At 38.3% G+C, this 17,585-nt stretch overlaps 1 protein-coding gene across 1 annotated transcript in view; it reads left to right on the plus strand.

Annotated features, from left to right (window-relative positions):
- LOC133847741 (netrin-B) overlaps window positions 1-6,915 on the plus strand; it is a 69,526-nt gene extending 62,611 nt beyond the window's left edge. Inside the window, exons 2-7 of the mRNA XM_062282934.1 lie at window positions 3,520-3,708; window positions 3,833-3,982; window positions 4,058-4,180; window positions 5,079-5,144; window positions 5,227-5,458; window positions 5,544-6,915. Coding sequence (XP_062138918.1) covers window positions 3,520-3,708; window positions 3,833-3,982; window positions 4,058-4,180; window positions 5,079-5,144; window positions 5,227-5,458; window positions 5,544-5,685 — 902 coding nt within the window. The 3' untranslated portion in view covers window positions 5,686-6,915. The remainder of the gene's footprint in view (window positions 1-3,519; window positions 3,709-3,832; window positions 3,983-4,057; window positions 4,181-5,078; window positions 5,145-5,226; window positions 5,459-5,543) is intronic.
- The last annotated feature ends 10,670 nt before the right edge of the window (window positions 6,916-17,585 follow it).

A 17,585-nucleotide genomic window follows, 5' to 3' on the forward strand; every position in this document is an offset into this window, starting at 1 on the left:
CTGTGTCTCTCTGGAAATGGGCATCATTGAAAATTCAAATCACATCAAATTCTAAAATACACAAACCACGCAAATCGTTCTTTCGAGCAAAGCAAAATAAAAATGCGAGTACATAAAAATAAAAATAATAATAATAATAATAAAAAACGAAGCAAGAACCTTTTGGCAATGAAGTGCGACTGGCAAAGTGAAATTTGTTTCGGTTTCGGTTTTTCAGTTAGCAAAATGGCCAAAGGAAACCCAGAAGGAAAGCGAATGTGTGATGTGTAAAGGGAAAAGAGTGCAAATTATGTTGCTGACACGCCCCGAAATCTAAACGAAGATGCCCTATTAGGTGGAGGCAAAGACTGAGGCGGTGGCGGGGGCGGGGGCGTTTCGCCTCTCCACATTTTGTATTTTGTATTTTGATTTGGCAAATCTTTGTGTTACATCTGAATAGCATTAATTTCTACACAAGTTGTTACAGCATTCAAAGTGAGGCGCCTCTTTTAGCCCACACTCGCAATTCGATCACATCTTGCCTGCTTGCCTTCTGCCTTCCCACGCCCCTTTGCCCCAAACGCCCCCTTTTTTTTTGTGTGTTGTGTTGTGTGTTGTTGGCCATAACTCGCTGCATTGGACTGCGACTCAGTGCCGCCTTCTTTTCTCTTTTTTTCTCTGTTGTGTTTTTTTTTTTCTTTTGCATATTGGAGAAAAAAGAAAATAATGTAGAAATGTTGTAGCCAGTTTATAGAGATGGTGTGGCCAGGCTTTTCAGCTTTTCAGCCAAGGCCTGGTATTTTATTTTTGTGCTTTTTCGCCCATAATTTTTGTGCCGTTTACAACAAACGGCCGCATAACTTGTGAACGGCTCGCAATCGCAGTCCCGGTCCCGATTCCGGTCCCTGTCGATGTTGTTGTTGTTGTTGCTGTTGCTGTTGCTGTCCCGGCTTATCTGTCGATGCTGTCCCACGGTCTTTTGGTTTGGGTATTCACACTCGCACTCACATTCACATTCATGTTCACACTCACATTCATGTTCACACTCGCACTCGCACTCTTTCGCATGCTGCCAAATGATTTTCACATGTTTTTTGCTTTCGCACTTTTGCTTTGCTGTTCCATGTGTTTTCCACACACTTTGGCTTTGGCTTTGGCGTTGGCATTTAATTAAAAAGGCTGCAAAATTATGAACTTTTCTTTCTTTCTTTCTCTCTTCCTTACTCACTCTCTCTCTCTGTCTCCGTGTAAATTTGTTTGTTTTCCCCACACACAACATATATCAAAAATTGGCTGCCAGATGCGAATGTGAAAATGTGAGCGGGAAATGCAAAATCTTTTGCCAATGATCTGGCGAACTTTTTCCCCCCCACTCTCCATTTCCCACTCCCCATTCCATGGCAATAACTTAACAACAAGTCGATGGCTGGGATGAGTAATGGGGCAATGTGTTGAGAGGGCGTTGAGAAGTAGTTCCCAAAACTGGCGACGGCGCATTGAAAATCAAATGAGCTGTAAAGAAAATTTCGCGTTAAAATGCGTTTTATTGTTTCCAATTAAGCTGATTGAGTGCGTCGCGTGGAATCAAGCAACAAACCAAAAAACAGACGCTGTAAACTGTAAACTGTAGAATGCAGACAGTATATAGAGTGTAGTATAGGCCGACATGCTTGAGTTAATCCCACACACACATCAACAGACCCAACCCACAAAAAACAATACACCGAAAAAAGTAAATCGAAACAATTTATGTGCTACTTTAGCTAATCATCGAGAGCGCGTCACATACTCGTATTTGAATGTGCTTCGAGTTCCCCAATTGTGTCTGGGGCAATGGAATTTGGAATTTATGCCATCAGATATTCGCTGGAAATCCATCTCAGCTGAACTCATTATCATCTCAGCTGAGAGCATCATCAGAGTTGGCCAAGTCTATATTTATGGGGCAGCTTAACGAGGCCGCAAAATCAACTCATTTACAATGCGTGTGGAAGTGTCTCCTTTTCTCTGTCGCTCTCCTTCTCCTTCTATCTCTCTCTCTCGCTCTCACTTTCACCTTAGCATTGTGTAGTTTGCTCCACTGTGCAGCTGCAGTGTCAAGTAGATATAAAATTCATTTTAATTTGCGCGATGACGATGCCCGATGACGACAATGATGTTGCAAGAGGCAAGAGGCAAGCGACCAGAGACAGAGAGAGGAAGAGGAAAGGGAAGAGAGGAAACTTCGTTGACGGATGACTGCTGCACAAGCATTGGGGGCACATGTTCCGCGAGTTGCCTGCAAGGATAACATTCGTCGATAAGTATTTCCAGGGCGTCGCCTCGCCTCCATTCGCCTCCTCTTTCGCTTTCGCCTGTCCCTGTCGCATTTGGCCATTGTCGTTGGCCTTTGTTGTTATTTGCTAAATAAGCAAACGTTCGCTCCTCACACACACGCACACACACACCGGACTGCTGCGTCTCCATTGTTGTCAGGCTCGTCGTCGTCGATGATGCAGACATAAGATATGAAAAATATGAAGCAACAGCCATCACAATAGTCGCCAGCCAGTCAGGGAAGCAGCCAGGGGACACTATTGGGCAACTCAACTCCATTCCATTCCATTCCATTCCATTCCGTTCCGTTCCATTCCATTTTCGATTCCCTTTCATTCCCTGAGCCACACAAAGCAGGCGCTCATGCGTCTGCAAGTCAAACATCGAATTGCGTGGGCATCTCATACGTAACCAGCAGTGAGGAGTTGTCTCCCTGTCTGTCTGTCTGTCTGTCTGTCTGTCTGTCTCTCTCTGTATGAGTTGCGTTGTATAAATCACGCTTAATGCCTTGCCACTGGGGGCAACACTGAACACAGGCTACACAGAATACGCTGTGAACATAAATTGCAGTCAAGTGCTGCCAATTAGTTGCTAAAATTATTTTATGATATTGGCCAACTAATTAAACTGACGTTAAGGATGCCAATGCCAGCCAGCCAGCCAGCCAGCACTCTGACCCTTCGAATGGAGACTTGGTCAGCTTCTGCTGCTGCTGCTGCTGTTGTTGCTTGTCAAAAATCGATAAAAGTCGCAACGCACTCAGCAGAACAGCACCTGACTGCTAGAGAGTAGCTGACTGGTTGGGTGTTTTCATCAATCAACCGCACAAGCCAACAATCAATCATCGCCAGGGACAGAGACGGAGACGGAGACTGAGAAGTTGAGCCCTCATCCACAGCACAACAACAAAAAAAAAAGAAGCAGGCTGGCAGCACGTAAAAATATCTATGATTATTAATTATTTATGAAATGTGCGAGGCGAGAAACGACGACTGCCATTAAATGATTAGATTTCTCTGCAGGCATTCGGAAAGAAGCAGTGAAAGGTGTAGGAAAACGTTTCCAAGGATAGGGTTTTAACATAGCTACTACTATAACTGCTACTGCAAATCCATCTAGCGATAATATCAGCTGCTCATTTATAAGGTCTTAAGTTAAGTGAATTTTGATGACGCCTCAACTAACTCATAACTCTTCACTTCCTATCCCTCTCTATTTTTGTAGTGTGCCAGTGCAATGGACATGCTCGTCGCTGCCGCTTCAATCTGGAGCTGTACAAGCTGTCGGGTCGTGTGTCCGGCGGGGTTTGCTATAACTGTCAGCACGATACAACTGGACGTTATTGTCACTATTGCCGCGAGGGTTACTATCGGGATGCCACCAAGCCGCCCAATCATCGCAAAGTCTGCAAACGTAAGTGAATAGTTCCCGTGAACTCAGTGGCTCATCAATCAGCGGCCTAGTTAACTGTCAGCTGGACAGATGTCTCTAATGAGTGTGCTTCTCTACATCTCCCTCTCTCTCTATTTCTGTCCAGGCTGTGACTGTCATCCCGTTGGCTCCACGGGCAAGACCTGCAATCATTTGAGTGGTCAGTGTCCCTGCAAGGAGGGCGTCACTGGGTTGACTTGCAATCGCTGTGCTCGTGGCTATCAGCAGACACGCTCCCATGTTGCACCCTGTATAAGTAAGTGTTCCCCCCCTTTCCTTTCCGTGTGTTCCCCCTCTCTTACCCTTTCAATAATACCCTCGCAATTAACAGAAGTGCCCACCAACGCGAATATGATCCAAGCGGAGAGCGCTGGCGGTGGCGGAGGAGGAGGTGGCGGGGGCAATGGCGATTACAAGGATGGCGGCGGTTCACAGGCTGAGGAAATGAAAAAGTGTAAGTAAAAAGTCGATAGTTGCATGAAGCAGACAGCTAACGAGTAGCGAATGGCAACTAATGAATAACAATTAACGAGTAGCGTGCAACAAGTGGCAACGCAAGTTATGATTAAGATTAACGAGTTGACGTCAGCTAACAAGTAGCGAGCCTTGACCGACGATTAGCTAAGATACATTATAAGATACGTGTACTGCCAGCTACAACTAAAAAATAGACAATGATTAGTTAGAATTAACAACTGAAGATTAACTAGTTGTCAGTAGCTAGCGAGTAACGAGTGTACTGGTTACAAGTGAAAAGCTAAAAGCTATGAGTGAGCAATTAATAACAACAACGTTTAACAATTCATTTAGTATGTAAAGTATAAAGCGCCGCAGCTGGTGAGTAATAAACAACAAGTAGTGAAACTTAACGAGTTTGCAGTAAACGAGTCAACTAAATTAACGAGTTGCAGGTAACGAGTAATCAAATTTAAGGAGTTGCCAGTAACGAGTTATCTAATTTAACGAGTTGAAAGTAATGAGTGATCTAATTTAACGAGTTTAAAGTAACGAGTAATCTAATTTATGGAGTTGCCAGTAACGCGTTAGATAATTTAACAAGTTGACAGTAAGGAGTGATCAAATTTAACGAGTTGAAAGTAACGAGTCATCCAATTTAACGAGTTACCAGTAACAAGTTATATAATTTAACGAGTTGTTGATAACAAGTAATCCAATTTAAGGAGTTGCGAGTAACGAGTAATCTAATTTAATGACTTGCCAGTAACGAGTTACCATTAACGAGCCATCAAAACTATAAAGTTAAATCAGAGACATATTATACAAGGAAGGTAGCGAGTTGAAAGCAACGAATTAACTACAGCGAGTTTCTATCTTACATTCCACATTCACAGATTGCGGCAAGTGCAAGGCCAGTCCCAAGAAGCTGAATCTGAACAAGTTCTGCATGGAAGACTACGGTGCGTATGCTTAATGCACACTTATCTCTTAACAAACGAGACCGTGAGATGACATCTATATATGTGTTTTGCTCCTCCACAGCTCTGCTGGCAAAGGTGATTGGCCACGATCGCGCATCGCAGGACATCAGCACCGAGAAGTTCTCGATTGAGCGACAGAACGAGATCTACAAGTATGAGATCAACATTCAGACCATCTTCAAGAGGAATCCGATGTCAGGGACCACAAGTTCGCTGCTGGGGCGTGGCAATATGATGTTGCTGGTGCCGCGCAAAAGCATCGAGTGTCAGTGCCCCAAGATCAAGTTAAACAAGTGAGTTGCGAAAAACAAAAACATATTTGGAATGAAATCAATTTTTTTTTGTATTTTCTTGTATACTTCTTTCGCCTCTATGTAGATCGTATCTCATACTTGGACGCGACTCGGAGGCAGCGCCGGGATATTTGGCCATTGGACCCAGTTCGGTGGTATTGGAATGGAAGGACGAGTGGTCGCTGCGCATGAAGCGCTTCCAGCGGCGAGCACGCAAATGCAGTTGAATCGAACCGGAAACGGAATATGTCAGAGCGGATTTCAATTTCATACACTTGGCTAGGTATCAGTTTTTGTATAAATTGTACAGTTTACTCAAGTTTCTGACCTTTTTCGGCATCATGCTATAAATTAATCACACACACATACACATACACATAAACAAGAGATCACAGAGCGGAATCCTTCTTCCACTTTCCCATAAGATACTTAATAAATCCTACAATGAATCCACACAGTTTAGTTAGCATTCTAGTCTATATACAGCACTACACTTCCCAACACTACACAACACTGTTCAATACTATATAACACTGTTGTTCAACACTACTCAACAGCACGCCAAATGCTAATTACACTTCAACGAACCTGCCAGTGTGTGTGTGTGAATGCGAATGGGTGTGTGTGGCGGAAGACCATAAAAAACAGTTATAAAAAGTTGAAACAAGTGCGAAAAGAGTTGAATGTTTAATGTTGCTGTGTCGCGTGTCCGGCCAGACGAACAACAGATGAGCAGGAGACGTGTCCACAAACGGTGTGAAGACAACTGACTGAGGGGAATACCGAATACCGAATACCGAATACGGAATACGAAATATGGAATATGGTTATGGGTTGTGGGTTATGAGTAGACAAGCACAACAACAGGCATAGTCAACACATACATATAGTAAGTGCAGTCATAAACCAAACAGGCGGCACTCAGGCCTCCAGCAACATTGGGGGTATTCAGGAAATGGAAATGCAAATTTTGCAATTTGTTAGAGTAATTAAATTTCTATAATTTCGATTTAAAAACTCTTTTTTCTTTAATCGCTGAGTACCCTTGATAGCAGCTTTTATTTTATTATTGTTATATCTTATTTTTTTCAAATTTCATTTTTCATTTTTTGTTTTGTGTTTCGTATTTGCTTTTGCATATCGCACGCATCACACGTTATTATTTTTTTGTTGGTTTCGTTTTGTTTTTCGATATTCATATGCAAACTATTCCGTATTTGTGGCGTTTGTTTTTCAGCTTTACTGTTGCTTTTAACGGCAGTTTAATATCCAATTTATTTATTTATTCTGCATTTTTTCTGCCTCTTCCACTTGCAGTATTGTTTTTAAATATATGTATTTCGCATTTTTTTTCTGGAAAATGTATGCAAACAGTTTTGCTGTTAATTATGCAGATGTTTATGCCCATTTGTTAGTTGATTTTCACGCGCTTTTGCATCACAATTTGCTGCAGAGGGGGGGAAAAACAAAAAGCAAAAAAAAGGGAAACTCAACAACGGTAGCGAAACATTTGCTGCCAGAAGCCATAAAATTAATTTAAAATACATTTATTTGAATTTAATTTTCAATTTGAATTATGCATGCAAATCAGTTAAGAAAAGAGAATGAGATAGAGAAGGGTAAGGGGAAGGGGAGGGGGCGAAACTTGTTTGAGCCACAATCTCGAAATCGGAGTTTACAGTGAAGCTCGCGTGTGGTGCATGTCAGCGAGGCCTCACTGTGAACGTGCTCTCTTTGAAAAGCTTGACATGCATCGCATTGCACAGACAAACAACATGAAACACGTTACACAAATTAAACAACAAAACAAACAGCAAACAAAGGAGAGAAACAACATGAAGCGCTGAAAAAAATACTTTGTGGAGAGTGAGAGAGAGAGAGTGAGAGAGGGAGCGAAGGAGAGTGATATGTTAGCTGTCCCCCTCTGACCCCTTTTCGTATGCATTTACACAGTTACACATTCTGATACATTTTTCGCTGTTGTATTTTTTTGTTTCCATTTATTCAGTTTTATACGATTTTATTTGTGTTTCGAGTGTGGGGGCCGCGGATTAAACATGTTTCGGAGGGAGGGCTGGAGGGGGCAAGGGGTAAACTCGAAATGTGTGTGTAACATAACATGATATATGACAGGCAAGTGTCGAACTTGATAAATGCTTTAATGAATTTATTTTCATGTTTCTTATTTCGTATTTGGTATTTCGACCACGCCCCCATACCTACGCCCACTTCCATTCGCATTGTTGGGCTTTTGTCATTCACAGTTGGCGACCGTGACCATGATACATATTATAAATCAAAATGGGGCAACAACTGCACAGCACAGCACAGCACAAACAGACAGACAGACAGCTGATCAACTGGACAGTTGGGCAGTCACTGCACAGTTGGACAGCCACTGGACAGTTAACATGCTGCGACCTTTAAGCTGAGATTTCTATCTGTCTCTCTGTTTGTCTGTCTGTGTGTGTGTGCATAATTAGCCTCTGGCTGCACACACACACACACACACACATCGAAACACAGGCTGTCAAGTGTCCTGCAACAACAACAAAATAGAGTCGACAACAAAAACAGAAGAAGAAAAAAAGAAAACAGAGGCGAGAGGCGAGAGGCGAGAGAAATTCAATTGTGGCTTTGGTCTGCGCTCGACGCTGGCTTCATGCATATTTAAATGAGATTTTGCGTTAACTGAATTTTGTCAACATGACGAGCGCTGAATGCTGAATGCGGACAGGCGGACAGGCGGGGGGCGTGGCCAGTGGGCGTGCTGCGGCCATGAAAAAGAAAACCATATTAATTTATCCACGTTTCCATATATGTAAAAACATTTATATATATTTAAATAAATTGGTTTTTTTTTTTTTTGGGTTTTTGTTGCTGGTTGTTGTCGCTCTCTTATTATTATATTTTCTCTCCTCCTCCTAGTGGATGGGGAGGGGGAGGGGGCGTGGCATATGTATTTTAAATAACTTGCAGGCGCCATTAGCATATAAATTGATGTGCGCCAGTTGAGCGCGAAAAAGTCAGGCTCAGTCATTCGCACACACACACGTACACCCACGCACACACACACACACATACTCACACACATGGGAGCTTTGAAGTAACTACATTTGGCACACACACAACACACACACACACACATGCAGCTAAGATTTCTGTACCCCAAGTTGAAGCTGACAAATTGACTTCCGTTTCCGCGTCAAACATCAAAAACAAGAAAACAAAAAATCAACAAACAAAAAAACAAGAAAATACAACAAAAAAACAAAAAAAACAACAACTACAAAAAGTACTTAAAACTGAGAAAAAACAAAACATAACCAAATTAGTCATTAGTTGATATGTCAAGCCGTATATATTTATTATTTTCAGCAATCTATTTTTTTTTACACTTTTCTTAACTATAAATTATGATAGGAAGAGCGAGCAAAAGAGAGAGAGAGAAAAAAAAAGAAAGAAAGAAAAAGGCAGCAAAGAAGCTTCGAGCTGCGTTTTTTTTTTGTTGTCTAATATATATGTATTTAAATCTACATATATATATAAACAAAATATATATATACATAAATAAATACTTAATGTATTTGTATGTTAAACAAGGCAGACACAAAAGGCAAAAGCAACTCACAAAATTGCTCTAATAAAACACACAGCAAAAGAGACAGAGACAGAGACAGAGAGAGAGAGCGGGATAGAAAGAATTCTCGCAAATGAAATGGTAAAAGTCAGTTAAGAGCTTTGGCATTTGGCCAAGTTGTGAATATATTTTGGCAATATTTTGTTGCATTTTTGTGGGTTTCGCTTTTGTGTGTTTGCCTTGTGCATTTTGTGCTTGCAACTCTTTGCAGCAGCAGCAACAACAACAACAACAAATACCAATCACATATCCTACACACACACACACACACACACACACACACACACATGTATACATACCCTTGCCAAGTTTAATAGAAATTTTTTTGTATTTTTTTTTTAAGAGAAACAACTTTTATCACTAACAACCTACGATTATTATTATCTTTGTGTGTGTCGCGAAACGCAAGTTAATAAATAATAATTAAAATTAAAATAATAAAGCAACAACAAGAAAGGATGAAAAAAATTGCAAAGAAAATACAATTTTTTATATAATAACATAAACACTATTTAAATGCATATATACGAGTACATCATTATATATACACACACACTATATATAAATATATCTGAAAACTAAAACAAAAAAAAAAACACAAAAAAAAACAAAACAAATATATATATACATATATGAAAAAAAAAAACGGCATCAATTTTTTTTCTTAGATTTTTTGTAAATACTCAAAAAGCCATAAAAACGTAAACGAAATGAAACAAAAAAAAAACGTATATATATTTATTGCAAATTATTATTATTATTATTATTATTATTATTATGTTGTATGGAAATAGACAGCAAAGCATCCGAAAAATGGAGGAAATTAAGCAAACAACATTGTCTGATATTAAAGTATTGTAGTTGGTATTAACATTAAACAAATACACACATACACACACACACAGAAGCAATTATGTACTTATTATTATTACGAGTAAAACACATAAAAACAGACAGAAGACAAACAGAGACAGACACGCAAATAAATAAAGAAATATGCAATTTTTGTGGCAAACAAGAACTAAGTAAATACACACACATAAACACACACACACACACACACACACGTATATATCAAAGACAAGCCGAACAAGTTATATATATATAAAAAAAAAAAAAGGAATAAATATATATATACTTGCATATATATCATTTATGTGTACTTGAAAGAGTAAAAAAAAAAAAAAAACAGAGAAAACAGAAAAGCAAATAAAACACAAAGTTTAATCGAATTAAGTGGACAAAATTGCTAATACATAATAACGAAATTAAAATGGTTGAGACCGAGTTTTGCTTTCATTTCTGGTTGGTTGCTTAGTTGGTTGTCTGGAGTACTTATTGCTGTACTCCGATTTGGAGTACTCGCTGTCTCTGGTTGTTGCACTTGGGGTGCTGCTTGGGGTTTACAGTCTAACTGGTAAGTATTCCCCCAGCTTGGACTCTGCACAATGTAATTTAATTTCAGCTCAGCAAACAGTTACTCTTCTCTTTTTCGTTCAACACTTTTGTATGTTGCCACAGCATAAAAGTAAAAACTACGAGAGAAGCATCCAACATGAGTGAGAGATTATTGCACTTTTTAAATGCCAATGGAAAGAGATTTACAATTCGAAATTACATATTTTTAAATTACAAATAGAAGTAGTCTAGAAATTAGTTATCCAAATTAAAACTCAAGAAATTTCCCAGCTAATATGGTCTTATTGTTTTTAATTTGAATTTTTATCGATTTTTGAGTATTTTATACATACGAAAAACCTTACAAGAAATAAAAAATAATGAAAAATGAAAGATTTTTGCGACTTTGTTGAATTGAAATTAAACTAAAAGTTGATTTCAATTACTTCAATTGTTATTTGTCATTAGTTTGACTCTTAACAAGTCTTTCTACTTCATTGGAGCTAAATGTTTCTCAAAAAAGAGTTTTATAAAGTCGAATAATGAAAGTATATTGATATTTACCTTATAAGTTAAATTACCGGATATCCTAACCACTAATAATAATAATAAATAATTTGCTATAAGATTAGCGAGAATAACAGTTATTATTTAAATTTGAATAAAATTTCTGTAGAATTAATAGATTGATGTTAAAAGTGATTGTAAATTATTAAAATTTCTTTAGAATGAATTTATAGCTTGATGTTAAAAGTGTTATTATTCATATTTTCGCACGTCAATCCCTTTGAGAACGTCATAATTCACTAAACTTTCATTACATTCATGGATAATCGAATTTGATATATAAAGTAAGTATTTAAAATATATTTCCATAACTATTATTGGTTGCCTGATAAGCAGAAATATAAAAAAAATTGGAATTATGTTGTATTTTATTTGAATATTAATTTAATATTTAGGTTGACAGCTAAGCAATATGTTAAGTTAGATTAATTGTGATGCTGATATTTCCTAATTATATTTACGTGCGCAACTCTAAAATGATTTAATAGACACATTTTTATTCATTTGTTGTTATACTTGAGTGCACAACCGTTTAATAAGTTATTAGATTTCATTAGATAATTTATGAAATTTGTTGTGCTGTATTTTTACTCTGCAGTTGAAAGCATTTTATTTTGCGCTTGCTCAACATTTATTGTGAACAAGTTACCTGCAGTTTCGATTATAGAATTTTGCCTCTAAACGATTTTGCTGGAGTTATGAAAGTTGGCTACTTTCCTTTTTGCTATTGCTATTGAGTGAAAACTCTGGCCGAAGTTTGCTTTTGGTCCTTTTTCGAAGCGTCGGCAACAGATTGATGTGGCATACTTTTGAGCAGCCGTTGAGGCAACGGGCAGTGAATCAATTTTCAATCACAGAGCTGATGAAATATAGTAAGTAAAGAAAGAGCAAAATTCATTTAAAGCGCAATTTAAGCAACATTGCTACCATCTTCTTCCCCGACTCTCCACTTCCCCCCCTCTCAAGGGGACGCTTAGTTTTTGATGTTGCTGCTGCTGCTGCTGGGCATGTCCTCCAACCGTGCAACCGTGTCTCTGTCTGATGTCTGTTCTCTGCTGCTGCTGCTTGCCCCATGAGCCGGCAACTGAAACTAATACGCATATTTATCAAATTTCAGCGCCTCAAGGGTTGCAAAACGAGCTGCGGCTGCTGTTGCTGCTGCTGTTGCTGTTGCATTCAGTTTCTTCAAGTTTGCGTCCTGCGGCACACGCCCAAATGTACATTCATTGTAGTTGCCGAAAATGCCTTGCAGCGTTTCACATCTCTGATGCCAATGTGGAGGCGGAGGCGGAGGGGGAGGGAAGCTAGCCAGCCGTTAAAGCAAGACAACTGGAAGGCAACTGGCAGACCGCAATGCAAAGCAGCAGCAGACAAAGTTTTGGCCCACAGCAAAGACTTAACAACTAAGCAAGCTACAATCGAGTGTGCTCGACTATGAGATACCCGCTACTAGTGCAAAAAAGTGAAGTATTATTCTTAAAATATACCAAATTAATATGCTCAGAAACACTCAAATATACCGAAGGCTATACTTTCAAAATATACCATAGAAAACAAAGCAAATTAAAGCCCGATTGAATCAGCTTTCTATAATATATAATAACAACGACAATTAGGTGATACCCGTTACGCATTTTCAATAAAATCGAAATATACCAAATTAATATACCGAATAAAATACTAAAATATATGGAAGACTATATTTGGTACACTATTACATTCAAAATATACCATAGAAATAAAATCTATACGAGATTTTCAACTAAAGCAACTAAAAACTATCGATATACTGTTACATTTTCAATATACCATATAATACGAAACATACTACAAGCAAAATAATAAATAATGCTTTATTATTCTAAAAATATACCAAATGAATATACCCTAGAAATAAAAAATAAACTAAACTTGGTATACTATTACATTCCGAATAAACCATAAAGAACACAATATACCTAATTAATATACCGAATAAAATACTAAAATATTATATTTGGTGTATGGATATACTGTTACATTTTCAATATACCATATAATACGGAACATACTACAAGCAAAATAATAAATAATGCTTTATTATTCTAAAAATATACCAAATGAATATACCCTAGAAATAAAAAATAAACTAAACTTGGTATACTATTACATTCCGAATAAACCATAAAGAACACAATATATGTACCTAATTAATACACCGAATAAAATAAAATACTAATATATTATATTTGGTATATGGATATACTGTTCCATTGTAAATATACCATAGAATACAGAATATACCAGATTGTAAAACAAAAGTTAGGGCTATACACTTTATGGGATCGCAGATGGCAAACTCATAATATCCTTCTTCCCTGTCGATAGCGGGTATAACAAAAAGCGCAACTTGGCTGGGTGGTTGCTATTCTTCCTACTGCTGCTGTTGCTGTTGGCTCTGCTATGGATAGGCTGAAACTGACTGTCTGCAAGGAAGAAGGACAAAGCCGCAACCTCCCCAAAAGCAAAAAAAAAGTGGCAGCTCCATTTGCACGCTTCATAAGCGCGACGAATGAATTTTAATTTGATTAAAGTGAAAAATTGAAAAATTGTGAATGCCTTTTGCTCAGTTGCTGACTTCCTGATTTGGCTGCCCCATTCGAAGCTTTTAGTGTATTAAACACTGCAGCAAAGTTGCGGCAAAATGTGGCGAATTTGAATTCGCTACGCATTGGCAGAGGAATTAGAATGGAGTTGGAGTTGGAGTTGGAGATGGAGTTGGAGCTATACGTGGCAATGGCACACGGGTGAGATATGCAGAGGATTAGCTGGCCAATCAGACGCAGGCCAGGCATCCTGGATTTGTGGCAGCTTGAAAGCATGCCACTGCAACCGAGCAACCAAGCAACCGAGCAACCGATTTGCAGTGCTTCCGCTTGCCCGGGTTGCCATGGCTAGAAATGCGATGGCCAAAACCAGAAACCAGAAACCAAAGCCCAAAAAGCAAACCTGAAACCAATGCCGATTGGCATTTCCATTGCCAACGCCAAGCAAGGGGAAATGGGAATGGGAATGGGAAGGAGGGGAAGAAGCTTAAGCCGCATTAAACCTTTTCTGCTTCAATAATGTTGTTTCTGTTGTGCTCAGTCTGCGACCGCAGCAATCCCCGACTGTCCTGTCCTGTCCCAACCAGTTGCCAGACCCTTTTCTCCTTATTCTTTTCTATTCTTTTTTTAATTTTTGCTGTTGTGCTCTGCCCCTCAGCAGCTGCTTAGCTCTGGCTAAGAAGCATCCTCGTCATCGTCATCGTCAGCGTCAGCGTCAGCGTCCTCGTCATAGGCATTGGCATTGGCATCGTCATCACTCGCTGGATCCATTGGAGGACGTTGGAATTACGTTGTTCACAATTCAAGTGCTGCCTGCCACAAGTTGTTGTTGCTGCCTCCGCTGCCGCTGCTGCTGCTGCTGCTGTTGCAAAATGTTACAGCACACAGAAAGTTGCCCGAGACTCGACTCGAGTCGAGTCATAGTTGTTGTTGCCAGCGGCACTCGAGTATAACAGAATTTTGCACTGAACCCTGAATGCTGTATTCACACACACACACGCACACCCAGTCGCACACACTCACACACACACACACTCACACACTCACACACTCTTACTCATTGTGAAGTGCAAAAAAAGGCGCATTTTACAAGATTTTTATTACATATAAATGCGAAAAGTATTAAAAAAGTAAACTTTTTTATAGACTTTTCATTTTGCACTCGCTCTTTGCCTTCTCTCTCTCTCTCTCTTTCTCCTCTCCTCTCCTTTCTCCATCTCCCTCTCTTCTCTGTCTGTGCAAAGGAAGTTTTACGCTTTCCGTCTGGGCGTCATGATGCGTGCTCGGGGAGCACAGGATGAGCTGCTCGCTGCCCGGAAGCTGATGCTGCTGCTGCAGCTGCTGCTCTTCCTTGTTGCATGCCACCGAAGACACTCGCTTAATCTCTGCATTCATATGCCACGCATTCGCTAGTCAAATCATTTCTATCGTCGATCACCCAAAAGTATGCAACGCACATCGCTCTGCATTTGACCGCTTGCAGATGATTGTGGCCACATTTTGTGGCATAGTTCTTGGGACGCCAAGAACTAGATTCCAGCACAAACCAAAGAATATTTACATGGAGTAGAATGTGGCATGTGAAAAAAGTGATTTCTCACATTTTCAGCAGCAAAGTTTTGAAAGTTTCATTAAATGTTAAACATTAAATATTTTTAATAAAATGAAATGCCGATGAGATTTATCCAATATTATTTCATAAATCATTTTTGTAATGCAATGATATTAGTTTTGAAAATACTTAAATATTAATTAAAGACAACTTTTCTGTTCTTTGGGGATTTCAGTCTTCCATAATAGTTAATATAAATGTGCATGAATTGAAGGTTCTAATAATGTGCTTGACACTAATTTAATTATGTCCAGAACACACAAATTATATGGTTCTTATTGAGTAAATTTATATAATTGAAATTCACTAATAATAAATCATGCTAATTTCTATGGATATTCAATAATAATTATCATTATTTAAATAAATTTATATTTCTCTGTATTCTTTATACAATATTTTAATATTGTTCTATCAAAATTTGCATATATTATATTAATTGTAAATCTTTAGTGTTCGGTCATATTACTGAAAAGAACAAAAAACATTGCCTATCCCAAAGGCGCAAATTTTTAATTTCAATGTTTTCTTTCACTTTTGAAGTACGTTCTCATGATAATAGCTTGACGTTTAGCCTCAATGGCTTTCCCTATAAAGTTTTATTATAGTACTAAGTTACCGAATTCGGCTCAATCTATATAAAAAAGTTTTCTTTCATTTCTTTTTTACATTATTAGACCTTGGATCTTAGTATCAATTCATACTAAACTGTGTATTTATATGAATGTATTTCTTAATATGTAAGACTCTTTGTTGGTGTCATTTAGAATTCGAATACATAATTTCTTATAACATATAAAAGTATATAAACACCGAAGTCTAATGACAAATTATGAATGAATATTTGTATAAACTTATAAAAATCACAGAAATGAAATTCATATGATTACATTTGCTTTTATATTACTCATTCATAATTATTGTTATGTGTTATTTATTTATTTATACATTTTAATACACACTCACTTAAAGCATTTTAATTTAACTATATTTTAATTTTATGAGCATTTTAAAAATGATCAGCCATTCGCTTAGCTTGAGATAAACCTTAGGCAAAAATAAATGTTTATGAAAAAAATCTAAGTAACAAATTTCTCTCAATTTAATGTCATTATAGTGAAGTTATATTTCTGTGATACAATTGCGTCAACTATGTTAGAAAAATGTTGAAATTTCCGTTTGGGTTGAGTGATTAATAAGCGCAGGAAAAAGTTATTATTATTTTAATTTGTACAATACTATTGTCAATGCTTTGCAATTATAAAATTTTATGAATATACATTTTAAATTTAGAAAACTATAGTTGATTTACAGCTTGAAGATACAAGCAAAAACACTTTAAGAAAAGTTAAGAAAAGAGTTTAGTGCGAATAAATGTGAAGTATGTAAATATGAGTTAAGGTTAATTATCCATGCTTACTCTATAATAACACGCTTTCGAAGCGAGGTAGCTCTGCACCTCTGAAAGAGTCGAGTTGCCCGTTTCCACTAGAAAATTTCAGTAGTCTTGAAGCTTCCCGCATTCCCTGGGGTTTCAGCTTTGTTGCTTCACTTTTGCTCTCACTCCTTTAGCGTTTAAATTGTTGTTGTTGTTGTTGTTGTTGTTGATGTTGCTGTTATTATTGTTGTAACTGCTGTTGTTGAAAAATGTTTTCAGACCTCAGAGCTGTCGGTGCTAAGGTTGCTGCTTGCCAGAGTTCTTTTTACAACGTTTCCTACTCCCGAAGAACTCACATCCACATCCACATCCACATAAAGTTGTACTTCTATTTCCACTTCCACTTCCATTTCCATTTCCACTTCCAGTTATTGTTCGTCTTATTCAACTGCTACTGTAGACGTTTCGTACTCACTTCGCATTCGCATTCGCATTTTTCTTAACGATTTTGAAGGGTCGCCCTCAGGCTGTTGGCTGTTTTGCCTGCTGCTGCTGCTGTCCCGAGCTCTGAGCTCACTTTTTAAATTTTATTTTATTACTATAACAAGACATAAGTAGGCATAATGGAGCCCTATAAAATATTCAAAAGAAATTGGCATAGAAAGTTCGCCTCGCTTCAGTCGAGGCAGCAGCATTCATATGAGGCCTCAAGCACTGGGATTCATTGCGGTCTGGATTTGGGGATTGAGAATGGTGAATGGTGAATGGAGAATGGAGAATTGAGATTGGGGGAATTTCCTTAGCAATGCGCGGGTGTTAAGCGATTAACGGCATTTGCTAAAGGTTAATGCACTCCAAACTTGAATGCCGTCTAGTGTGTTGAGTGTGGCATAAAAGAGTGGAAAGGGGATAGTAGAAAGAAGAAAGGGAGAGGGAGACGTGGGGCG

This window comes from Drosophila sulfurigaster, chromosome X, assembly GCF_023558435.1.
Source record: "Drosophila sulfurigaster albostrigata strain 15112-1811.04 chromosome X, ASM2355843v2, whole genome shotgun sequence".
Classification (NCBI taxonomy): domain Eukaryota; kingdom Metazoa; phylum Arthropoda; class Insecta; order Diptera; family Drosophilidae; genus Drosophila; species Drosophila sulfurigaster.